The sequence below is a fragment of the Fringilla coelebs genome (genome assembly GCF_963513975.1).
Source record: "Fringilla coelebs genome assembly, chromosome: 21".
Lineage (NCBI taxonomy): Eukaryota > Metazoa > Chordata > Aves > Passeriformes > Fringillidae > Fringilla > Fringilla coelebs.
In genome coordinates, this window is record NC_140047.1 from 9566239 (window position 1) to 9591337 (window position 25099).

Genomic DNA, 25099 nt, shown 5'->3' on the forward strand with positions numbered 1-25099 from the left:
TTGCCACCAAGGGATGAGGATGCCTGGGCTGGGGGAAGCTGTTCCATGGAGTGCAGGCAGCTGGTGCTGCCCAGAGCAGGGCCCTGTGGGGTTCAGGGGCAGCAGGGCTCCCTCCTGATTCCATCTGCCCCAGTGTGGGGTTCAGGGGCAGCAGGGCTTCCCCCCTGCCTCCAGCAGCCTCACCTGGCTGGAGCTGGGCAGGTGGCACAGGTGGAGGGAAGGAAGGGCAGGGGTGGGAGTTCAGCTGCTGCAGCCTGGCACAAAGCAGCTGCCAGTGCCCTGCTGTGCCAGGGGTTTGTCACAGGGACAGGATCCCACCCGGACTTCGATTTCCCCACCTGGTGGAACTGCTCAATGTGCTTTATTGCACAGAGCTCCCAGGTCTGCCTGCAGCAACAGCTGCACTGGGCTGGCCTGATCTTGCTCCCTCTGCCTGTGCTGGGATGGTCTCACACCAAGGGCCACATCCCCAGCGAGGGACAAGGTCCTGGCGAGGTGGGACAAGGTCCTGGCGAGGTGGAACAAGGTCCTGGCGAGGTGGGACAAGGTCCTGGCGAGGTGGAACAAGGTCCTGGCGAGGTGGGACAGGCCAGCTCAGCAGGGATTGCATTTTGGGGCTTCCTGCTGGGATGTGCTCTGCACACCACCCTGTGCTGGATGTGAGGAGGCACTGGTGGGTCAAGGTTTTGGGGCAACAAAACCCCTGCCCCAAGAATCCACACCAGTGCAGCAGCAGCTCTGGAGGGGTCGGGTTTGGGGCTGGGCTGGTCGGTCTCCAGTGGGAATGTGGTGGCTCCCAGGGCCAGGCCATGGAGCAGCTGAGGCTGCCCTGCACCCGTGTCAAGGCTGGAGCTGTGCCACAAAGCAGGGGGGGTCACTTCTGTCCTCTGCAGAGGGACAGGGGTTCATTTCTGTGTCACTTTGCACAGGGAGTTCCGAGGTTCTCTTAGGGAGGGATGCAGGAACTGTGGAGCTCTGCTGGTCAGAGATTTGCCTTCTGAAGTCATCAGGGCGGTTCTGCAAGTGGCTTCGGGACACCTGAGTGGTGACCAAGCCCAGGTGACATTCCAGGCTGGCCAGACAGTCTGTGTGCCCTTTGCATCCCTCGGCAGCAAATTCCTGCACTGGGAATGAGGCGGGAGCAAGGCTGGCAGTGAGGTTTGGCTTATCCTTCGTGTTGTCGTGGCAGGACGTGGCGAGGTGACAGTCGGGGGTGTGGGGGATGCTCTGACAGCCCGCTTGGACCTGGGGACGCAGGGGACCCGCAGGGGTCCCCCAGCCCGCGGGTCTGTGCGGGAGAGGCGCCACGCTGCAGTGAACTGCTCCGGCTCCCCTTGGTCCTGGCACGGCTCCGTGTCCCCGCGGTGTCCCCGCGGTGTCCCCGCTCTGTCCCCGCTCTGTCCCCGCTCTGTCCCCGCTGTCCCCGCGACCACCGAGCGACCCCGGCCCGCAGCGCCGTCCGCAGCCGCCAGAGGGCGCCACACGCCGCAGCGGGGGAGCCGCGCTCCCCAAATCCCCTTCCACCTGCCCCCAAAATCCCTTCCACCTCCCCCCCAAATCCCCTTCCACCTCCCCCAAAAACCCCCTTCCACCTCCCCCCAAATCCCTTCCACCTCCCCCAAATCCCTTCCACCGCCTTCCCAATTTTCCCTCTCTCCTCATTCTTCTCCCCCCGTAATTTATCTCCTCAAATCTTCCTCCATCTCCCCAAACATTTCCTTCCCCATGCCTGTTTGCCTCAGCTCAATCTCTCCCCCTCTCCCCAATTCCTTCCTTTCTCCCTAATTTTTAACCTCTCCCCAAATCTTTTCTCCCCAAATCTTTTTTCTCTCCTTCCCTCCACTTCCCTGTCCCAAATCTTTCCTCCCCATAATTTTTCTTCTCTCTTTCCCTTCTCTCCTCCTTCCTCAGATCTTCTCTCCCCAGATCTCTTCCCCCTCCCATCCCTCCCCTCCCACTCCCTTCTCCCCTTTCTCTCCTCCCTCCCCGCACTCCGCTGTCCCCTCCCTCTCCCCCCTCGCCCACCGCAGTGTCCCCGGCTGGTTGGGCGCTGCCCGCCCCTCCCGGTCCCGTCCCGCCCCGGTTCCGCCTCCCGCAGCCGCTCGCTCCGGCTGGGGCGCGCCCGGCGGCGGCGGGCGCAGGGAGCCAGCCCCGCTCGCTCCGGCGGCACCGGGCACAGCGGGCACAGCGGGCACAGCGCCGGGCAGGGCGGAGGAGGAGCAGGAGGAGGAGGACGATGGGCCGGCGGCGAGCGGCGGCGGCGGCGGGGCGGCTGGCGCAGCCCGAACCCAGCGGCATGGAGCCCGGCGCCGGTGCAGAATGAAGGGTGCCTGCCGCCCCCCCCGCAGACATGTCTGTGCCTTTACTCAAGATTGGAGTCGTCCTCAGCACCATGGCCATGATCACCAACTGGATGTCGCAGACGCTGCCCTCCCTCGTGGGGCTCAACACCACCAAACTCACGGCGGCCACGGGCGGCACCTTAGACCGCAGCACGGGAGTAAGTGCGGGGGGCTGCGGGGCACGGGGAGGGCTGCCCGGGGCATGCCAGCCTCCCGGGGCATCCCGCATCCCGGGGCATCCCGCATCCCGGAGCATCCCGCATTCGGAGCATCCCAGCCTCCCGGAGCATCCCAGCCTCCCGGGGCATCCCGCATCCCGGAGCATCCCGGAGCATCCCGCATCCCGGAGCATCCCAGCCTCCCGGAGCATCCCGCATCCGGAGCATCCCAGCCTCCCGGAGCATCCCAGCCTCCCGGGGCATCCCAGCCTCCCGGAGCATCCCGCATCCCGGAGCGTCCCTGCGGCTGCTCCCCGCCGCCGCCCAGTCCCTCCCCGCCCGGCTGTCACATCTCTCCTTGCCCAGGTGTCCCCGTGGCCGGCAGGGTCCCCCCTGCAGGATCGCCGCCCCTCGAGTGTCCCCGCGGTGCTGCGGGAGCGGGGATAGGGCGCTGGGAGCACAGGGGGTGCTGGCAGGAGATGGGGGTGACGGTGCAGGGAGCGTCTCTCCCTCTCCCCTCCTCTCCTCTAGTTCAGCCATCTCTCGTTCCTGCCTGGGGCCGCCTCCCCGCACCGTCCCTGCAGCCAAAGGGATGCAAAGTTTCCCTCGTGGCCGCCGCAAAAGCCGCCGGAAGAGCGGGTGCGAGTCCCGGGAGGCTCCTCCGCTGCCCTCCCTCCCCGATGCGCCCTCGGAGGGATGGAGATGCGGCCGGGAAGTCGCCGTGCGGGGCTGGACATCCCCTGTCCCTGCTCTGGGGAGAGCTGGGGCCGTGCCTGAGCTTCCCACTTTGGGAATGGCTGGGAAAATCATTCCAGTCTGTCTGTCTGTCTGTCGGTCTTCCCTGAGCAGGGAAAATCGGGCACCTTTCTCCTGCAGGCAGCACGCTCGTGCTTTCTGACAGAGCCCCGCTGCTGCGGCTCTGCTGCTCCCGGAGTATTGCGTGTAGTGCTTGTGCTGCTCAGTGAATGAAGCTGGGATTTTTATTTTTTTTTATCACGTTGTAAGGGTTTATGAGATCCATTTATTATTCTTATTTCCCCCCCCCCCCCCCCCCGCTTGTTTTAGCCAGGGAATCCAATTGTGCGTCTGCCTGGGCATGTCTGTCAACGTGGGCATTTGCAAGGTGATTTGTTCTGTAGGGAAGCGGTGAAAAGAACATTTCCCCTCTGGCTGGGGACACGGCGACGCCTTCAAAGTGCTCCGAGGCTGGGTTGGGATTAAATAATGGATTATGCCGTGAGACAGAAGGAAAATTAAGAGCAGAGAGGGGAATGCGCTGTGTTTGGGGTGGGCTCCCTTCCCCGGCGTGCCCTCAGGACTGCATCGCATCCCTGCTGGGATTCTGCACAGGGCTCGGCTCCGGGCTTCCCCTGCCTGCGACGGACGGGAGCGATTGTCGGGGGAAGCTCCTCATGCCCGGGGAACGTGGCAGAGAGAGGGGGGAAGGTGCCTCGGGGTGTCCGTGCCTCGGGGTGTCCGTAATTCGGGGTGTAAATACCTCGGGGTGTCCGTACCTCGGGGTGTCAGTAGCTCAGAGTGTCCGTGACTCGGGGTGTCCGTAATTCGGGGTGTCCGTGCCTCGGGGTGTCTGTAACAGACTGTCTGTACCTCGGGGTGTCCGTAATTCGGGGTGTCCGTGCCTCCGGGTGTCCGTGATTTGGGGTGTCTGTACCCCTGGGTGTCCGTGCCTCGCGGTGTCCGTACCTCAGTCTGTCTGTACCCTGGGTGTCTGTCCCTCAGTCTGTCTGTACCCTGGGTGTCCGTCCCTCAGTCTGTCTGTACCCCGGCTGTCCGTACCTCGCGGTGTCCGTGCGCCCAGCCGAGCGCATCTCCGGCAGCCAGCCCCGGACCGCGGCGGGCTCTGCAGAGCCGGGGTCCCTGCTCAGCCCTCGGCAGCGCTCTGTGCCCTCCCTGGTGGCTCGGGCGCGTCCCTGTCCCGGTGTTAGGGACTCTGTCACCGCGGCAGGGCAGGGCTCCCACCCCGATGTGCCCAGCGCTGGCCAGCACCGGAATTTTCACTGTTCCCTGCGTCCCTGCTTTCCCACTCGCGTTGCCTTCGTGATTTCAGCTCTTCCTCTCCTTTTCAGACCCTTCTCTGATTCGTCCCCAATCCATATTTTTGCATTCCAAGTGAATTTTGCCAGCTGGGCCCTCGGAGGAGCCTCCAGCCCAGCACGTCCTCATCCCCCTTCACCTCCCGGAGCCTCGTCAGGCCTCCCCTGGTTAATTAACCCATCTTTCCCTGTGTTAATTAGGTGTTGCCTACCAACCCAGAGGAAAGCTGGCAGGTGTACAGCTCTGCCCAGGACAGCGAGGGACGTTGTATATGCACAGTGGTGGCACCTCAGCAGACGATGTGCTCGCGTGATGCCAGGACAAAGCAGCTGAGACAACTCCTAGAAAAGGTAAAGCTTGGCCCCTGCTGGCAAAAGGGCTTTGGTTTGGTGGGGTAGGAACCTGAGCTGAGCCTTGGTTTCCAGGGAAGACCCCTTGGGATGGTTTTTTCCATGTGCAGCTGTCCCTGTGTGTGTAGTGGGGAATAATCAGCTGCAGGCAGGAGGAGAAATCTCTTAAGTGTTTTCTGAGAGAAAAGGCTGGCCTAAGGTCAAGGGAAAACTGCTGAGATCAAAGCACCAATATTGAACCGTATCTCTAAAAAAAAAAATTTAAAAAATAAAAAAAATTCCCCTTTTTTCATTCTGTTGGCACAAGCAGTTTCAGAGCAGACTCAGCAACAGGAGAGGAGAGAGAATTAAAAGCCCAAAGCCAAGCTTTCCTAGGCGAGGTGGTATTAAAAAGGTCAAGTGAAACCCTGCAAGCTGTTGCCAGCAGGTAGCACAGAGATGACACTCAGTGGTTTTCTGCCTAACGTTGACATCCTCTTGATTAGTTTTTAATAGTCTGCTGTCCAAAAAGATCAAAAAATCTCATTAGGGAAACATCCCCAATAACAAGGAATTTTCCAGATAATAGATTTCAGTGAAGAAATGCTGTTTCATGTGAAATTGTGCTCTTCTCTTGCAAATATGAGCTGGCTCCTGTGCTGGATATATAATTAAACCCCATCCCCTAATGCTATATTGGCCTGTGCCATGCATGACAAAAGAATTTTCATCCTGCTGCTTTGGGGAAAGCTGCTGTATTAATTCCCTCTAACAATATTAAACCTCCACTTAACTGATTTCCCCATGTGCTGAGGACAATAAAGCCAGCCAGGAAACATTCAGCCCTAAAACAATTCTTTGGGTTGTCAGAAGCTGCTAAAAATAATCCCAAGTCAGGCTTTTCTTCCTCGCAGCAATAACGCCCTGGGTGCTTTTGCTCCTGAGAGGCAGCAGGATTTATGAACAGCTCAGAGGTGCTCCCAGAACTCCTCATCCACTCCAAACAATCAGGATTTGACCCAATGCCCTCTGCTGATGGGCAGGAGTTGGGGATGGGAGACCTGGGATAACATCAGGAGGGTGGAGGTGCTCGGTGGGGTTTTTTTTAATGCAGCTCTCTGGCTGCCAATGGAGAAAAAGTGAGGGAGGAGCAGGATTTCTGGGCATGTGTTGTGGGATATGTTACCTGCCTGCTAATCTGGCTGCATCTCACTCCCACGCTAACCTATATGAAAAACCCCAAAATAAGGAACAGGCTCTTAGTGCCAGACATCTGATCCTGATGGAGGCTGAACTGATCATCCCTGGAGGTGCAAACAACTGCAGAGCAGAGCTTCCAGCTTCCCAGGGAGGATTTCAGTCCTGAAAACTCCTTCCCTCAGCTGGCATTCTAACCCTGGCTTTGTGAGGGGAGGGAAATTGCAGCTCCTGGTTTCTCCCTGGCAGCTGAGGAAGCAGGACAATGTGTCAAGGAGGAAATTGTGGTTGGGTTTTCCAAGGAGCAGACATGGAATTCACCCATGGAAATGATGAGGTGTTGCAAGGCATCAGCTGCATTTGTGTGTACACAAAGCAATTAGAGCATCTTCAGGGAAATCTCCATGCAGAATCTTTTGGAATTTGGAGGTTCAGAGCTGCCATCCATCCATGCTTGGTTCATGGGGTTGAGGATCTGTGCAGGAACTGCGGCTCCTGTGGCTGGGAAGGAGTGCTGGGCATCCTGGCAGGTTCCAGAGGGGAGGGGAGGGCAGCCAGGGCTGCACAGAGTGTTCAGCCCAGGGTTTGACACTCGAGGTGTCTGAGCTCATCCTTGGCTGGGGTACACAGAGTGCTTCCAGCCTCACACGTGGCAGGTGCTGAGTGCAGCCCTTGGACTGCACCCAAACCAAGACATCACCTCAGTCCTGCTCATCGTCAGATTGCCTTTGATCTCCAAGCAGAATTTGATTGATTGATTGATTTATTTGTTTGTTTATTTGTTCTGGCCCTGTTGTTGGGGACAACTTCCTCCTCTGATGGTGAAACCATTCCTGGTTTCCTGCCAATCCTTCCTCTCAGCCAGTGCTGATTTCCAGATTTAACAGGTTTTTTTTTGTTCCTCTGATGGTCACTCCCAGGTGTGTACAGGGGGACACTGACATCTCTTCTCAGCCATCACTGCCTCCTGCAAACCTTATCAGATGAACTTTTCATTTCCTGAACCATCAGCTGAGTCAATTTCTCTGCTGGTTTTTTCCCTAGACCTTGAAATTCTCCCTCAAGATTCCTCTTGCTGTTGCTCCCTCATTTTGTGCAGCTCCCCAAGGCTAAAGGTTCATCCTGGCTGAAACCCCAGAGCTGGGCTCAGAACAGCCCTTTTGGGGCTGCCAGGAAAGGCTGATCCACAGGGAAGCTTGAGCAGGGTTTAAACCTTGGATCTGACCTTAGAAATCTCACTGAGGTCATCAGGCCAATACTGACTCCCCGTCACTCTGGTTTAATTGTGAATCAGCTCCTCAAACAGGATGACAAGAGCAGCACTGGAAGCTTCATTTGTATTAATTTCCTATTTCAACTGCTAAAAATAACTCCTTTCCCCCAGACAGCCACAGGTATCTGTCTCACATTATCTTGGTGAAAATGAGGTTTTAGGCTGAGAGAGGAGGCAAAAAGCATTTTCAGGTGAGGCTGGAGGACTGCAGCTGATGGATGGAGCTGAGGGAATTTAAGAGGCACTATCCTTGGGCCTGAGTTCATTAGAGCACTTCTGTACATGCTTCAGCCTGAGCTCCAACAGGCTCATTGAAACCTAATCATGTGCCAAAGCACTTTGCTGGATCAAGGGCGTAATATGCTAATGAGGGAAAAGAGGCAGATCCTCAGCTGCTGGAGCTCTGGGGCTGCCAGGGATCTCAAGCTCACTCCCTGCAAATCTGGCCAGGATCTCGCCCCATGGAAAACAGCACAGGCAACAAATACCCACTCTGGGCTTGTGAAATCCACCCCAGGACAGCACAGCAGCTCATTTGAGGCATCTCTGTGCAGAGGCACGTGAGGAGGGTATTTTCCTGTGCTTCAGGGAGGAGCAGAAACATTCCAGAGGTGTTGGTGGGCAGCAGCCTGGGCGAGATGCTCTGAGAGCAGAGCGTGCCTCTCCCCTCCCACACCTGAGCAAGAGCCTAAGGAGCCTCCCAGAATTTCACTCAGCAGACCCAGGTATTGGTCTGTCATTACAGAAATGCTCTTTTCTGAATATTTGCAGCTGGGGTTAGGCACTAGTGGAATAAATGGGATTAATTTTGCATGAGCCCTACGAGTCATCCCTCTCTCTGCTCCTTGGAACAATTCTGCTGCTCAGCTCCAGGGATAGGCTGGATAACTGGAATAAAAGTAGCTTGGCAGCCCAGCCATGCTTGTCTAAGGCTTCTCTTCTCCTGCCTCAGGGCACAGAGAGGTCTTCAAACTCCTCCACATGCAGCCCAGGTGAATTAACACCCACTGAGAGCTGACATTCCCTGCAGTAGGCACAGCTTAATGGGAGCTGACCAGGCTCTGGCTGAGCTCAGATTTGCTCTTTTCTCCTCCAAACCTTGTTCTGCACTTCCCTGCTCCTCACACCTCCCTGAGCAGCTCCTGGGGAGGTCAGGGTGCTGCTGGTTCATCTCTGAAGCTCGGAGACCACAAATAGCTTCACCTTTGCTGAGGAACACACTGGCCCCTGGAGCAGCTGTAGAGAACACTCCAAAGCCTGTTGGCCTTTGCCATACAGGTCATCCATACATTTTTAATAGATCCCTGCAATAGTTTCAGTGTCATCCTGCATGAGCAAGGGGCACTGTGATGGTTTTTCCAAGCTGGAGGGGCACCCTTGGCATTTGCCCTGTGCTGTCCTGCTATGCCCTCGCTCTGCCACTCCAGGTAAGTCCCAACCCACCACGGTGGGATTTGCCAGAGGAAATGTGGGATTTGCCAGAGGAAATGTGGGATTTTCACCACTCCTTCCCTCCCCACGCCAGCTTGGCTGCAGCGAGGATGCAGACGGGAGCGGATGTGGCACCCGTCCATCCGGGGAGCAGATCCACAGGGACAGGGCTGGCTCAGCCACCCACAGCTGAGCAGGATGGGAACAGGCTGGGATCAGGATGGGAACAGGCTGGAATCAGACTGGCAGCAGGATGAGATCAGGCTGGCTGTGGAGCAAGGCCCTGACGCAGCAGCAGCAGCAGGTTGGGTCCCTGATTCACTTTACCCACGGACGTCACCGCGGCGGTGGCACTGCTGGGGTGACGTGGCAGTGGCACTGCTGGGGTGACGTGGCGGTGGCAGGAGCAGCACCCGTGGGCTGAGCCCTGTCACGTCCCCACCGTGGGACAAACACGTCCGGCCCTGCTGCAGAGCCCTTAAATATGGCTCGGTGCTAAATAGGAGCCGACGTCAGAGCCCGTTCCACCTCTCCCAGCCTGGAAAACAGGAGGGAATATCTTAATAAATCAGATGGCAGCCAACCTTCAAAATCAGGTCAGCCTCGCTGGCGTTCCCCTCCCCTCCTCACACCTCCAGCTCGTTTTCTCACTGCCAGCCCAGCCAAGCTCCTTGCATCATTCCCCTGGCGGGGCCAGATGGGCTCCGCGCGGGGATGCGGCACCGCTCGGCTCCGGAGCTGCGCCTCCCGGGCAGGAGGGCACCAAAGGGGTGCCAACCATGCCCGGTGCTCCCCAGCTCCAGGATGCCCTCCCTGCCGCTGGCTTGGTTGTGGCAGATGCTGCTGGAGCAGGCTGGGTGGATAATGAAGTTCTGCTGGCGGGGACTGAGGGTTGCGCTCACCAGGAGATGGAAATGCGCACCTGGGCTGGAGCTTTTCCTCCCAGCCAGGTGTGCTGCTGTCACCTCTGAGCTCTCCTCGTGGCACAGCAGGTGCCTGTCAGAGAGGCCAGCCTGAGTTTAACCTCAACTACACCCCTCATTTCCATGTCAGATTGCTGAACTCTTCTCTGCAGGAAAAAAAAATTGGTTTATGAAACCGGTTTTGCTGTGCTTTAGAGCACGGGGTGGTGATCTGGGAGCTGCTGTTGATGAGGCAGTAAATAATGCATGGGCTGATTGCCCTTTAGCTGTGCTGAGCCTGTGGGAAAGGTCAGCCTTGGGATGCAAGGCAGCACCTTCTTAATGAGTCCCTTCTCGTTTGGCAGGTGCAAAACATGTCCCAGTCGATAGAGGTGTTGGACAGGAGGACTCAGAGAGACCTACAGTATGTGGAGAAGATGGAAAACCAGATGAGGGGACTGGAATCCAAATTCAAGCAAGTGGAAGAAAGCCACAAGCAGCACCTGGCAAGGCAGTTTAAGGTAGGTCTGATTTCCAAACTGCTACAGGAGCTGCGGCCAGGGGACTGTGGGGATGGGCACGGCACTGTGGCCCTAGCTCCCATCAGGGGAGCTCAGCTGGGGGGTCACTCCTGCCCAAAGCACAGCCAGATCCAGGCTGTGGCCTCACATCCTCAGCCCTGCATCTTGTTTTGGGGTAAAAGCACAAATCTCAGCGCTCCCACACCCACCTGGGCGCCCGAAATAGGGCGGTGCAGGGTGATTCCATCAGGGGGACAGCAGGGAGACACCCCAGCTCTGGGTGAGCTCTGGGTGAGGTGGGTCCCCTCTGTGGCCAGGCAGCTTCTCCATGCCATGCCCAGCACCCATTTCTTGGAAAAAAAAACCAAAAACCAGGAACTGGGGCTCCCTTTGCGTTCCTGCAGCACGTGTGGCAAGCCACAGTGGGCAGTCACCAAACCCCATCTCCCCTGGGAGTGGCTGGAGAAAGGAGTTCATCAATCAAACATCATCCCCCCTGAAAAAAAAATTACAAAAATACAATTATTACAGCTGTCTTCAGGCTGGCAAACCATACATCTCCAGGATTTTGGCCAATTTTGGGTGTTGGCACCTTCTGATGGTTTTGTGTGGTGTCCTGGTGCTGGGCAGAGGGGGAGCGGAGCTGCAGCCTCTGGAATGCAGCTGGCCCTGGGAGCAGTGGCCAAACCCTCAGGAAGTTGCTTGAGGATGAATGAAATTGCCAAAAAAATGTTCTGAGCAATACTGGAGTCTTAAATTTTAGCAGCGCTGTGGGTTAATAGATATAAAAAATCAAACGGAAAAGATTTCTGGTGGAATTTGGGGACTTTTCTGATCAGCCACCCAGCTGATTCCCACCCTCATTTGCAGGCAGCTGGCTGGTATTTTAAAGCAGATTTTTTTTAATGCTAAATACTGAAATACCATGATTATCTCATAAAAAGCTGGGAAGATGGTTCTTAAAACTTTTCACCAACTCCACCTCCTCCGCTCCCCATCTCCAGTTACTGCAGGACCCTAAATTTAGCTCTGCAGTCTGGATGGAAAGACTTGAGCATGAGTTACTTTTATTTAATTATTTCTTTATTTCAGTTATTATTGTTTTCCCCCCTCCACCATTCTGATGAGTTCAACCCTCCCCATTGCCTGCCAGGGAACTTTAAATGAAATAAAATTAAAACATTCCCCAAGCGCAAAGCACGGGAGGGAAAAATCCTCGTGGCTTAAATAGGAGGGGATGGTTGGGAAGGAGGCTGAGGAGGAATTCCTGATCCTGTTCAGCCCCAAAAAGCTTCAGGACACAGGCAGATGTCACAGCCCTGGGTGCTGGGAGCTTGGCCACTGTAATTTGAGCAGCACCAGGGATTTTGGGTGTTCTAACACGCTTCATTAACAAGTAGGTGCATGCATATTAATGTCTACTCATTAGCTGCTGGAGCAAAGCATCTGCAACAAAATGCTGCATTCTGAGCCTTTAAATGAGCAAAAAGCAAAAAAAAAAAAAAAAAATTCATTTCTGCAAAATCCATCTGATAATGAATTTTATTTTTCTGTTCCGCGCTTGAAACCAGTGAGGAATTTTTTGTCTAATTTGCTGCCAAAGCAGCATTTGAAAGAACAGCCACAGCATTTTGTTCCTGCTAATGCCAGCATTAAATTGTGAGTGCTTTGGAGCTCTTGTGTTGTTTTTTTTTCTCTCTTTAGTGCCGTAAGAGTATTTGTCTATGAATGGCTATCTATTTAAGGCAGGTTAGTGAGCTAGATCCTCAACAGTATTTCATTTTCTTGCTTACAGGGCTAACTAAAAAGCAAGTTTTTTCAATGCTGCAGTGACTGAAGAAGCAGTTCACTCCCATGTAACCATGAAAAGAGGGCCACAGAGCATTTTGCACCATGCATTGATTTTTTTGATTATTTTCCAAATTAGCACCATATCTCACTAAGGAACCTTGAACCACACAACCGAGATCTTCCTTTGCATGCAATTGTAGATGCATTTCATGAATAGTTTGAAACCCTTGTCAATGCATATATATCTTATTTTCTTTTATTTTTTGGAAAGAAAAAAAAGAAAAAAAAAACAACAACTCTTTGTGTATGTGATCTGAAGCATGTAACCCTAAGATGTTGCATTCTAAAAATGACAAATAAAGGCCTTTCCCAAATATTTTGGTGTTCTGCAGCCTGTTTAATATGTTCTTGCCAAGACATCATTCGGACCAAAAATAATAATTGAGCTAATTTTAATGCTAATAGTTGTGGGATATGTGAACATTTCGCTCCCATAGGAAGCACCCAGGTCAAGGCAGAGTGTTGCAGATTTTTGCACGCATAGCACTGAACCGAGCTTATTTTAACCTTGCAGGCAATAAAAGCGAAAATGGAGGAACTTAGGCCTTTGATACCAGTGTTGGAAGAGTACAAAGCCGATGCCAAATTGGTATTGCAGTTTAAAGAGGAGGTCCAGAATCTGACGTCAGTTCTAAACGAACTCCAGGAGGAGATTGGCGCCTATGACTACGAAGAGCTTCAGAACAGAGTGTCAAATCTTGAAGAAAGGCTTCGTGCATGCATGCAAAAATTAGGTAGGCTCAGAACCACCACGGTGGCTCCAAGGCCGCCGGCGCCAACGCACGCATCCCGGCCGGAGGCAGAGATGCCCCGCTGGACATCTGGTGCCGTGCCCGGCCGCGAGGGATGAGCTCCACACAGCCAGGGGCTATCCTGCCAAGAGTTATGCCACCAGGAACATTCCTCCTGGGAGTAGTCCTGCCCAGGATTACTGGCAGGAGCAATGCTGCTCGTGGTGTGAGCGCTTCAGGATGCTCCTCTCCTCTCCCCGAGCGGAGCGGGCGTGTGGGCGGCGCTTGCATAAGTGGCAGCTCACGCTTATGCAAAGCCAACACTTGCACCCCTTTTGCTTCTGCATCCCTGGACCTGGTCCGTCAGCAAAGGGCTCTGCTCGTGGTGGGGGGTGTGGGGCTGTGCCTCGGTTTCCCTCGGTTTCCTTTCTTTTTTTTGCATCTTGCCAATCCCCCCGGAGCAGAGCATGAGGAGCTGGGGCGCGGTGTGGTCCTGCCCCTGCGCGGGATGCAAATCCTCCCTCTCCCATCCCCTGAGGGAGCAGGGAGCCATTTCCACCAGGCTGCTGCTAAACCACCAGAGACTCATCTCTGACCTCATCCAGAGGGCTGGAATTGACTGAAACTCCTGGGGCTGTTGTGGGGAGGCTCAGCTGCCACCAAACCCAAGGCGTGACCCCAAACACAGGGGGAAGGAGGAGGGCACTGCCTCCCACAGCTGCAAGGACTCTCTGCACCATTTGTTGGGCCAGCTCTGACTTGATTTAATTTCTCCTTCCATTATTGACTTTCTTGCCACGCCATTTAGATAATCCAAACACATTAACTGCTCTGCAGTCTATTTTGGTAGCACATACGAAATTACACTCTCAGGTAACTTCACGGAAGATCAGATCTCTTCTGAGCACTTGATATCCTTGGTAAGGTAACGCTTTGTTTCTCTCTTGGCTCTGCTGCTGGGGTTGCTTTTGCTCATTTCTAGATGCCTCCACACTGTGGGCAGCCACCTCCCCTCCATTCCCTCTGCATTTCCATCCTCTGGTTCCTTGGACGTCCCTTGCAGGCTCCATCCCATCCAGAGAGTAAAATCCCCATTTGAATGTGGATGCTCAGAGTATTTGAACAAGTCAGGCACTGAGGTACCCTTGGGACAGGTAAAAACCCCCTGGCCAAGAGAGATCAGAGTTTGATTTCTCATTAATTAATGAGTGCTGATGCCCCAGGATTGGTTTGAGAGCAGGACAGGCTGGGGCTTTCTGCCCCTCTCTGCTGTCCCTCCCCTCAGCCCAGGATGGTCACAGGGAGGGCAGCGGGGTTGGGCAAGGAGGCAAATCCTGACCTTGCCCTCAGCCTCCTGAACTTCCCCCTGAAAGAGGACAAGAATGAGCAGGGCTGGAGTCCCTAATTCCTGGAGCTTGATCGGTGCAGTGGGAAGATAAGGAAGGATGAAGAGATAAGGAGAAAAGATAAGAAAGGAGAACAGGCCCAGGAGGGTGGGGTGGACCAAGGCACACAGAGACCTCCTGGCAGCCCCACATGCCCTGCAGATGGATCCTCTCATCCCTCCCCTGCTGAAGGCAGAGGAGAAGGTGCCCAAGGAGGGGTCCCCTTGCTGCACACAGAGCCTTCAGCCCGTCCCTTGAAGATGAGGAGGAGCAGTGAGTCACAGGGAGAGGGAGCAGCAGCCGAAGAAGGGATTTGAGACTTCAGACTTGGGGACAGTTCTTCCAACAAAGCCATTCCAAGCAGGGAAGCTGGGACAATCCTCCCACTGACCCTGGGCAGGCTTTAAGAGGTAGCTCCCAAACTATTCAGGACTCCAAAAAATTAGAATTTTCTCTTGGACCATTAACCCTTTCTGCTCATCCTATCCCTTCACACTCAGGTCCAGTTGGGACCAACAGCCCAGGTAAGAAGGAGGCAGGCAGGGATGCTGAGCTCTTGCAGGTAACCTTGTCCAGGAACTTTCAGGTGTTTTTTGAAACCTTTTTTGAGTCCTTAGCTGGGCTTTTTGGCTTCTTCCTGCCCTTGCTCTCTCTCTGAGGTCAGGGCAGCTCTTTTGCAGCAGCCCTGGGTGCTCACAGAGATGGATTCTGTGCCTCCCAAAGGTTCATCCCAGAGGATTTGCTGCTCACTCAGGAAGCTGATTTATTTGGTCACTTAAAAGAAACAGCACGGATTGAATTTCCGATGCTGTTTATCTCTCTGGTGTGTAAACCACTGGAAACGGTTGCTAATTGAGTTAAATTCAGATAACAGCCTTACAAACGCTTTGCTGCCACACAATGAGGCCCTGATTGCTGAGGATTTCACTTGGCTGCAGGTTTTCTGCTCAGTTGGGCTCGCTGATGTCTCAAGGAGAAGGTTTTAGCTGGGGGAAAAGGTTTTTCTGCTGCTCCCCTGGGGCGTGTGTGCCCCAAACAGGGTCAGGCAGCTGCTGCAACAAGCACGGGCCAAGGGGAGGGGAGGGATGTGCCACATTCCCACCCAGTTCAGCTCTCCCAGGGAGCTCTGAGCCTTGGCAGTGCCTTTTCCTTAGCCAAGGTCCTGTTTTGCATTTTGGGTTTCCTAAGCGTTATTGATGGATCAATAGTGAAAACACTTCCTGACCCTGGCATGTGTGTGGAGGGGAAAAGAAAAAATCAATGATGGCAGCTTCAATCTGTGCTTCTGTTTACATTCCTAAAGATCCCTCTTTGTACAGGGATTTTAGCCTTTGCATTAATGCTCCTAGGAGGAGGAGCAGGGCTTGGCACTGCTTGGATCTAGGGGGAATTGAACTCAGGCAGGACAAGATTTCCTTGGGAAAAATCCTGGTGCAGGGATGGGGATGGAGCCATCCCTGATGGATTGGGGATGGGATGGAGCCATCCCTGATGGATTGGGGATGGGATGGAGCCATCCCTGATGGATTTGGGATGGGATGGAACCATCCCTGATGGATTTGGGATGGGGATGGAGCCATCCCTGATAGATTTGGGATGGGATGGAGCCATCCCTGATGGTTTTGGGATGGGATGGAGCCATCCCTGATGGTTTTCGGATGGGATGGAGCCATCCCTGATGGTTTGGGATGGGATGGAGCCATCCCTGATGGTTTTGGGATGGGATGGAGCCATCCCTGATGGATTGGGGATGGGATGGAGCTGGAGAGGAGGTGGTGGCACCCTGGGAGGAGGGGAGAGCCAGTCCCACCCACTCCTGCTGGAAAATTCCTCATGCAGCTGAAGTGGGGATGCATCTCATGGCAGGGTGCAGGACAGAGGGACACTTGGGAAAAGGCAGATTTGTGGCCAGGAGAAAGGAGCTGAGTAGCTCTGGGTGAAGGGGAGTGAAAGCAGCTCCTCTGTGAGGCCCTAAAATCTGCTCCTCACAGCTTCCCCTGTCCTGGACCCCTGGGTGAGCAGCAGGATGTGCTTTTCTGTGGCACAGCTGTCCCTGAGCGACCTGGAATTCCCACAGAATCCAATCTGACAGGAGGGGGGGTTGGCAAAAGGCTCAGCTGCTGATATGGCAGGTGTGGTGTGCATCTCCTCAGCTGGGTGAGGATCCCAGGGGCTGGAGTTGCCCATGCCTGGCTGGCAAAGCTAACTTGGGGTCTTCAAATCCGTGTTAAGTTCCCCCCAGCAGCCTGGGATGGGTTTACAGCAGGAGAGAGAAGAACCCTCCTGCATTGCTGAGGAGCTGGGCTGTGTGTGCCTCCAGCTAAACGTGTAGGAGAAGTTGCAAACAACACTGGTTTACCCTTATCAGCTGCTGCTGGCTTTTTTTTAAACTGTTTTTTTTTTTTTTTTTTTTTTAAATCAATGAGCTTTTACAGCACGCTCCTCTCCAGGGAAATGGGAGGAAGAGATAAAGTGACAGCAATGTAGGGCTGTGATAATGGAAGGCAGATCTGGGATTAGGGAAGGCTGGACCCCTGCAAGACATTAAAATTTGTTATTTTAACCCATTGCATCTCTTTGCTGTCACTGAGCTGAGAGGTTTGGAGTGCAGCAGGCAGGAGGGCAAATTCCTGAGCCTTGTGTCTCAGCAAAGCTCTGCTTTTTGGGGGCATCTCTCTTGATCTGCCTGGGTCTGGAGGCTGTGGGGGCACTGATGGTGCCCTCAGTCATGTCCTGCCGGTGCACATCAGGAATTTCTTCCTCTGTTTCCTGCCCTGGGCTAAGGGGATCCCTTTGGCTGAGGCAGGAGGATGTGTCCGATCAGAAATTACAGTGCAGGTGAGAACAGGCCAAGGTGAGAAGCAGCTGAGAGGGATTGCAGAGTTCTGGAAGTGCTCAGGGTGTAAAATCTATGATTCCATGAAGGTCAGGTTGGACAGCAACCTGATCTGGTTGAAGACATCCCTGCTCATTGCGGGGGCTGGACTAAACGACCTTTAATGGTGCCTAATAACAAACCATCCTATGATTTGACTTGGTAATTTGGAGCAGGATGACCTTGTCCTGAGCTGGCAGAGCTCTCCCTGTGTTCCAGCAGCACCTGCAGGGGCTCCCACCTGCAGCCCAGCCCTGGGTCCTGCTGAGCAGGAACTGCAGTGCAGCTCCAGCACAGCACCCAGAGCAGCTCCTCCACCCCAGCACTGCCAGGGGCTCCCACATCCAAAAGGAGAACTCAGGAAATGCCTCCTGAACTCTGGGTGGTGGCTGTCCCCCATTGCCTCTGCCCTGGATGTGGCTGCATTTTAAATGAGCTCTGGGGTTTTAAATGAGCTCTGGGGTTTTAAATGAGCTCTGGCTGGGTTTTAAATGAGCTCCCCCTGCCCAACAGGACATCCCCCACCAGCCCAGTCCGTCCCGGGGCATCTTCATCTCCTCCCCTGTCACTCCTCACTGCACCCAAGGTAAATTTTGGTGAGACAGGGGAGCAGAGTGGCAGCTCTGCTGAAACTTGGGGATATTGCTGGGAAAGGAACTGGGATGTGGCTGCACCTTCCGTGCTGGGGCTGCAGCATTCCACATCCATGGACAGCCCGAGAGAGGTGCTGGGACAGAGCCAGGGCTGGGAAATGAGCTGGAGCAAAGGTGCTGCTGCTTCCCCTCACCTTTAGGGATTGAACACCCAGCGAGGAGCTGAAGTGGCTCCCCGAATTCAGCAGATTTGGAGCTCCTGGCTGTGCCTCAGACCTGGCTCACAGCGCCCTGCCCATCCCGGTGCTGGGCAGGATGCTCAGGATGCTCCCCCCTTCATCCTGCTGCGCTGGGGTTCCTGTCCCACAGCAGCGTGTGTGATTCTCCTGAGTGTGCAACACGAGGGGCAACGGGGACAGCGCCTGGGAAATGATCCCTGCAGGGAGGAGATTTATATCGCGGGCCATTTTCCGCCTTCCTCTTTTCTCTCCTCTGCATAACCCGTAACAATCGCACGTTTCCAGCAGGGCTGGAATAGCCACGGCTGCTTTTTTATCCTGGCTGCAGCCGCTGGATCAGAGCAGCTCCTTCCTGCTGCTCTCATTCTCCGTTCTGCGCGGCTCGCAGCTCCTTTTCTCGGGGACAGCGATGGGGACAATTGTCATTAAGAGGTGTGAAACAAACAAAAGCATCCGACACTTGTTCCTGACCCGACTCCCTGTAATTAAACCGAGCCTCGGCAGGGCGGAGAGGAGCGGGTGGGATGGTGCCGGTGCTCACCAGCCTGTCGTGGTGCTCACCAGCCTTCCCCTCTTTTCCAGCCTGTGGGAAGCTGACGGGAATAAGTGACCCGATCACAATTAAAACCTCGGGGTCCCGCTTTGGATCGTGGATGACGGATCCTCTGGCTCCTGAGGGAGAGAACAAGGTAAGAGTGTGACAGCATCACCCGTGTGCCTGAGGACAGTGAATATTCATCCCAGTGCCCTGGGAAAGCCGGGGGATGTTCACATCCATCCCACAGGGCTCTGCTGGCAGCAGGAGGGGCTGAGCATCCCCCAGGGAGGGAGGATGAGGAGAAGAGGAGCAGCCCCTGCACTGCTGCCTTTCCTGGGCAGGTGAAACTCGGTGATGAGGGTCCCTGGGCTCAGAATTGTCACCACGAGGTCTGTGTGGCAAAAAAAAAGCAAGTCCTGGGTTTCTAATCTGTGTTTGGCAGCCAGGAGGGAGCTGGGGCTGAGCAGAGGGACCCATGGTCCTGGTCCTGCTGCTCTTCTGCTGCCAGCACCTCTGATAATGTCATCTGCCTGTATTTGCCCTCCATCCTCCACCTTCATTGTTGTGAGGAATTAACTGACTGCAGCCAGAGAGAGAGATTTGTTTTGCTTTGTTTTGGTCTTTTATTTTTTTTCCATTCAGACCATTCAGTTTTGATCCCAAGAAGGTAGGAGGCCAATAACTGGCTGAAAATCAATCCCAGCTCCCCATGACTGATGGAATGGAAAATATCTCGAGTGTTTGCCGAGGATTTGCAGGCAGCAAAACAAAACAAAAAGCAGAAAGCTTGGCTGCCTGTAATTCCCTCCTGCATGCAGCATCCTTCAAAGGATAAAGGCACCAGCAAGGGCTGGATCAGGGCACCTATTTTGGGATCTGTGCCCTGGCATCAGCTCTGCAGCTGAGAGAGGACAAGGGATGCTCTGGAGAAGTCACCCCTGGGTGGATTCTTTGAAGGTGACTTGAGTTGTCAGGCTCTTTCCCTCCAGCAGCCAACTGGTTGGCACTGGTTCCCCAATTCAACACCTCCATATTTTACAGTTATTAAGCAAAATTTCACCTCCAGCCCAAACAAAACCTTGCTTAGAGGTGAGATGGGAAGGTTTTACCCTCATCACATCCCATTTTGCTCAAGAGAGGGACAGAATTGCCCCCTTCAGGCTGTGCTTGCTGCTTCCCTTGGCACTTAGACAATTTTCAGCAGAAGCTGGTGGTTCAGGTGCTAAAGATCCTCCTGGGTCTTCAGACTTTTGTCTCAAACCGCTATTTTTTGGTATTTTTTTTAGCCATGCCTTTTTCTGCAGCATATTTTCATAGTACAGTAGGCTGCAATACTGGAGCTGGAGCTTCCCAAGCCTTTCTGTGTATTTAATATATAAAACCTGCTGGGAATTTTATTAGGAACGCACCATTAAGTGAACTCCACTGGCTGCTCAGCAGAGTGGGAAGGTGAGGCTGGGCAGAGATGGGCAGTTTATCATCCCCAGCTCCTGTTCCTGAGCCCCAGGAGGGGTTTGGTGTTCCTGGGATCATTTGTTCACGTCATGAAACCACAGAACACAACTGGGGGAGATTTGTGAGTGCTGTGGGAGCAGAGGTGGATGCTGAGAGCTGGGATTGCCGTGTGTGGGCAGCAGGAGGTTGCTCAGAGCCAGCTGCTGTGATGGGACATCGTTCATCCATCAATCCCTGCTTTTCCAGGGCTGGGAATGCTCTTGGGTCCTGCAGCCCCTGCATGGTGACACAGGGCTCTGCTGAGCTTTAAAAACTGAGCACAACACATTTGCATGTTGAATTTTTAATACCAGAAAATGAAATGGAAGCAGCAAAAGAGAGAGTCATGTTTTGGATATTTTTTCCCCTACAATTTCCCAAACTTGTTCAGCTGAAGCAGAAGTTTTTGCAGCCACCCCCAAACCCACCGAGGTTTGGGGCTGAGGGTCAGAGCCATTTGCCCCACGTTCATTCCCCACCTCTGCAGCCTTTCCAGGGAAGCAATGACAGAAGGCTGAAATTCCCTCCAAAGTTTTTGGAGACCCCAGTTGACTTCCCAAAGGCAGCAGCCAAATGTTGGGCTGCCCTTCTCAAAGACTGATGATCACACTCCAGGCACAGAGCTGTCAGATTTTGCAAGCGGTTTGCAGAAGAAATCTGCACTACATCACCCAAATCTGCAGCCTTACAGGCTTCCCTCTTGCTAAATTTACCTTTTCTCCTTCCTAAATTTACTTTTTCTCCTTCCTAAATTTACCTTTTCTCCTTCCTAAATTTACCTTTTCTCCTTCCTAAATGCCTCTTACAGAAAGCAGCTCTCTCATTTTCAGGCAGCAACTGCATCCAGAATGTCAGTGGCTGGCTGGATATTTCTTGTGGATATTAACTGCACAGCTTGGTCATTTGCCTCGGAATTGGTTTCATATAACAAAAGCTTTTTTTTTTTAAGGAGTCTAGACAGTGTCCCCAGTGAACTGGCACTTAAATGATGATCTAAAATCTCTCCCCAATCTACCCAGAGCAAGATTTAGATGTCTTTGTCTCTTATATTTCAGCAGCCTCGCTGTAAGCTTTTGATGCAGCAGTGTATGATTTTTAAACCAATATGGACTTTTTGCCTGAATTTGCCTGACAATGAGTGATTGCATCCCTCGCTCCCGCATTCCAAATTAATGGAGTTGTGCACAGCAGCTGCTGTAATTTACTGAGTGCTACCGCGGGAAGCAAAAGCAGCAGCAGCACAGAAAATGCTGGATATTTAGCCAGGGAAAAGCTGCTAATTGCCCTCGGGAAGGGAGGGTGGTGCCAGCCACCAGCACTCCCAGGGGAGCGCTTAAGCCAAGGAGATATCAGGTTATCCCCCAGGGAAAGCTTTGCTGTTGGGTTGGTTTCGTGGCTGATTTGGGGGTCCAGAAATTGGGGTTATTTCTGGATGTAGGTGACAGATGTTGGCTGGATTCAAGGCCAGATTTGGAGCAGCCTGCTCTGGTGGAAGGCGTCCTTGGCAGGGCTGAGTTTCAATCTCCATTCCAAACCATTTTATGACGATTCCACAACTCCTGGCTGTGGATTTCTCTCTGTTGCGGTGTGATGTCATGGTTGGCCTCAGATACCCTGGGTTCCTCCCTGATAATTCCCTGCCAGGTGTGTCAATCATCCCTCCTTTCCACACCCTGAGCCCTCCTGAGCAGTGTCTGTCAATCCTGGCACTCCAGAAGGGCGTAGAGTGATTGGCAGAATTCAAAGGATGCCCTCTGCCCCTGGAGGGACCTTGGGCCATCCAGGTGTCCTCTGTCCCTTGAGACATCCTCTCCTGCACCTGGTTGGTGGGCTCCCTATCCCTTCCCTCCTCCCCTCCCCTGGGTAAAAGGGTGAGCAAACCACACAGTTTGGGGAGTTCTGTTGGAGCTGCTGTGGGTTCAGAGTCCTGTGGGCCAGAATAAAGCTCTGGATCCAAACCCTCCATCAGAACCAACTCCTTTCCTTCACCATCACCTTAAAGCTTCTCTGCCAGAGCTAACCCCAAGGAGCAGACCCTGTTTGGGGGAAAGCTCCATCCTGCAGCCACCAGAGCTCCTGCACACCTGGACTTGTCTCCACGTGCCCAGGGCAGCACCCAGACAGCCAAAAGGGTCTGTGGGGTGAAACACCACACACCCAGCCGGCCAAAAGTGGTTTTGGGGTGAAACACCACACACCCAGCCAGCCAAGGGTGTCTCTGGGGTGAAACACCACACACCCAGCCAGCCAAAAGTGTCTGTGGGGTGATACACCACACACCCAGCCAGCCAAGGGTGTCTGTGGGGTGAAACACCACACAGCCAGCCAGCCTAGGGTGTCTCTGGGGTGAAACACCACAGTGCCACTATTTGGTCGAGCAGCAAGGGCCAGACAAGCTCAGGCCCGTCCCGTCCAGCTGTACTGTGATATTCCAACACTCTCCCTAACGCCCGCGTTTGCCTTGCGCAGGTTTGGTACATGGACAGCTACCACAACAACCGCTTCGTCCGCGAGTACAAATCCATGGCGGACTTCATGAACACCGACAACTTCACCTCCCACCGCCTGCCCCACCCCTGGTCGGGCACGGGCCAGGTGGTCTACAACGGCTCCATCTACTTCAACAAATACCAAAGCCACATCATCATCCGGTTCGACCTGAAGACGGAGACCATCCTCAAGACGCGCAGCCTGGACTACGCCGGCTACAACAACATGTACCACTACGCCTGGGGCGGCCACTCCGACATCGACCTCATGGTGGACGAGAACGGGCTCTGGGCCGTCTACGCCACCAACCAGAACGCCGGCAACATCGTCATCAGCAAGTTGGACCCCAACACCCTGCAGAGCCTGCAGACCTGGAACACCAGCTACCCAAAACGCAGCGCCGGCGAGGCCTTCATCATCTGCGGCACGCTCTACGTCACCAACGGCTACTCGGGCGGCACCAAGGTGCACTACGCCTACCAGACCAACGCCTCCACCTACGAGTACATCGACATCCCCTTCCAGAACAAGTACTCCCACATCTCCATGTTGGACTACAACCCCAAGGATCGGGCTCTCTACGCCTGGAACAACGGGCATCAAATCCTGTACAACGTCACCCTCTTCCACGTCATCCGCTCCGACGAGTTGTAGCCCGGCCTTGGTTGGAAACTGGGTTTGGGGTGGGGGGGGGTGGGGGGAAAGAAATAAATTAATTAAAGTGAAAATTAAAAAAAAATAAATAATTATAAAAAGGAAAAAAAAGGGAGAAACTAATTAAAGAAAAACATGCTATTAAGGGAACATACTTTAAATAAGTAAACATATAAACAGCTGCCAAAATTAAGACCAACATCATGGAGGATTATTCAGCATAAGCCTGACAGATCAGCATTACCTCTACATTTCTAGAAGTCTGGCCCTGTGTTATAGACTCACGAGTAACCGTGTACTTGCAGCTGGAACTGCACTCAGAGAACCACTTCAGTTTGGGGTTTTGTTTTGTTTCTGTTCCGATAGCAAACCTAGAGAACATCCTCAAGCAGTAAGGCAATGACTGTTGGAAGTTCACCCTCGGGAGCCTGGCTCTCCTCCGTGCGTGGCTTGCATGGACATTCCCCCGGCGTCACGGGCAGCTGTGATGGATGTGTGGAAAGGAAAAGCAGGAAAAGCTGACCCGTGAGGAGCTCTGGCTGTCTCAACAAGACCTATCACAGGTTGGTTTTCTTTGCCTTCCATTGCAGCTACTGTCTCTCTCAACTGTGTTCTTGTCACTTAGATTAACTGTGCTGAGACCCGAAGTAGCTCATGGATCTGTGTCTTAGTAACTTATTAAACACGATGGTTTAAGTATGTATTATGAACAAGTTGTTGTACCCATATTGTTTGAACTTATGTATTCAGCAACTATATTGTATAATGTATGTCTGTTATTTACCAGAGGTGGCAAAACTTTGTATGTCCAGTTTATGCAATGAATGTTGTAAATGCAATGATGTAGTTTGGATTTAATAAATGATGGTTTTTTCGTTTCTAAAAAGGCAAAAAAAAAAAAAGGTCAGTGTTCACCCTTATACACAGGTAACCAATTTCATGTTGATAATTACAGGAATATTCTCTTACTGTTATCTATCTACATAGCATTATGGTGGTTGGAAATCGCTTCCGTGGAGATTCTGTGGCAGCAGATTCCCATGGGAAGCTTTGTTTATGGAAGTGTGAAGGTAATTAATTTTTTTTTTAAGAGGAAAAATTTGTACTATCCACAGTTATCTAAGGAACAATAAAACTATTAGGAGACTTCCCTGCTTTGTTTGGTGTCTTCTCTGTGTGAGTGAGCCAGTGCAGGGGAGGGAGAACTGGAATTTTGGGGGGTAAATGCTGAGCTGCCATCCTGAGTTTCTTTCCAGGGAATATTTCCTGATGTTTAGCTGGGGCTGGGGGCTGGAAGGGTGGAGAGTTGGCTCTCTGCTCTGTAGGGATTCCCTTCCCATTTTCATCTGGAGCAGGCACTGCTTCAAGGAGATAAAATCCTGTGGCTGGTCCTGCTGTGGGCACCCCCTCAGGGACTGACAGTGCCTGGTGCTGGTGCCACAACAGGAGGAAATCTCATCATCTTCCACCTTTATTGGAGCTGCAGACACTGCTTGGGACCCCTGAGAGAACTGGATCCCATTCCTCCTTGGATTCTTGGAGTGCTCCCCACCCTGAGTTTGCTGCAGGCTTGTGCAGGTAAAAATCTCCTTTATTTAACTTGTTCTAAAGAGTGACTGTCACTGCCACAATCAGCCCTCCTGGTTCTGCCAAAGCAGGGCCCTCACGGGGTACAGGATGCTCACCTCCCTCTGGTGTGAGATGTGGGGTCCCATCTCTCTTTGCTGTGAGATTTGGGGTCCCATTTATCTCTGGTGGGAGATTTGGGGTCCCATCTCTCTTTGCTGTGAGATTTGGGGTTCCATTTATCTCTGGTGTGAGATTTGGGGTCCCATCTCTCTCTGCTGTGAGATGTGGGGTCCCATCTCTCTTTGCTATGAGATTTGGGGTCCCATCTCTCTCTGCTGTGAGATGTGGGGTCTCATCTCTCCCCTGCACCTCCAGAAGAACAATATTTAGCAATTCCCACTCCAGGCAGCTCCAGGTGAAGGGACAGCACCTTCTCCACCCATCCAGGGTGATCCTGAGCTGGATCTCTAGG

At 53.5% G+C, this 25099-nt stretch overlaps 1 protein-coding gene across 1 annotated transcript; it reads left to right on the forward strand.

Annotated features, from left to right (window-relative positions):
- Positions 1 to 2212: 2212 nt before the first annotated feature.
- On the forward strand, positions 2213 to 24163 carry OLFM1 (olfactomedin 1). The gene is made up of 6 exons (XM_084219626.1): positions 2213 to 2500; positions 4756 to 4905; positions 10053 to 10208; positions 12574 to 12793; positions 18465 to 18571; positions 22384 to 24163. Exons 1-6 carry the CDS (start codon positions 2351 to 2353, stop codon positions 23056 to 23058), a joined length of 1458 nt encoding a protein of 485 aa, XP_084075752.1. The 5' UTR covers positions 2213 to 2350; the 3' UTR covers positions 23059 to 24163.
- Positions 24164 to 25099: the final 936 nt, after the last annotated feature.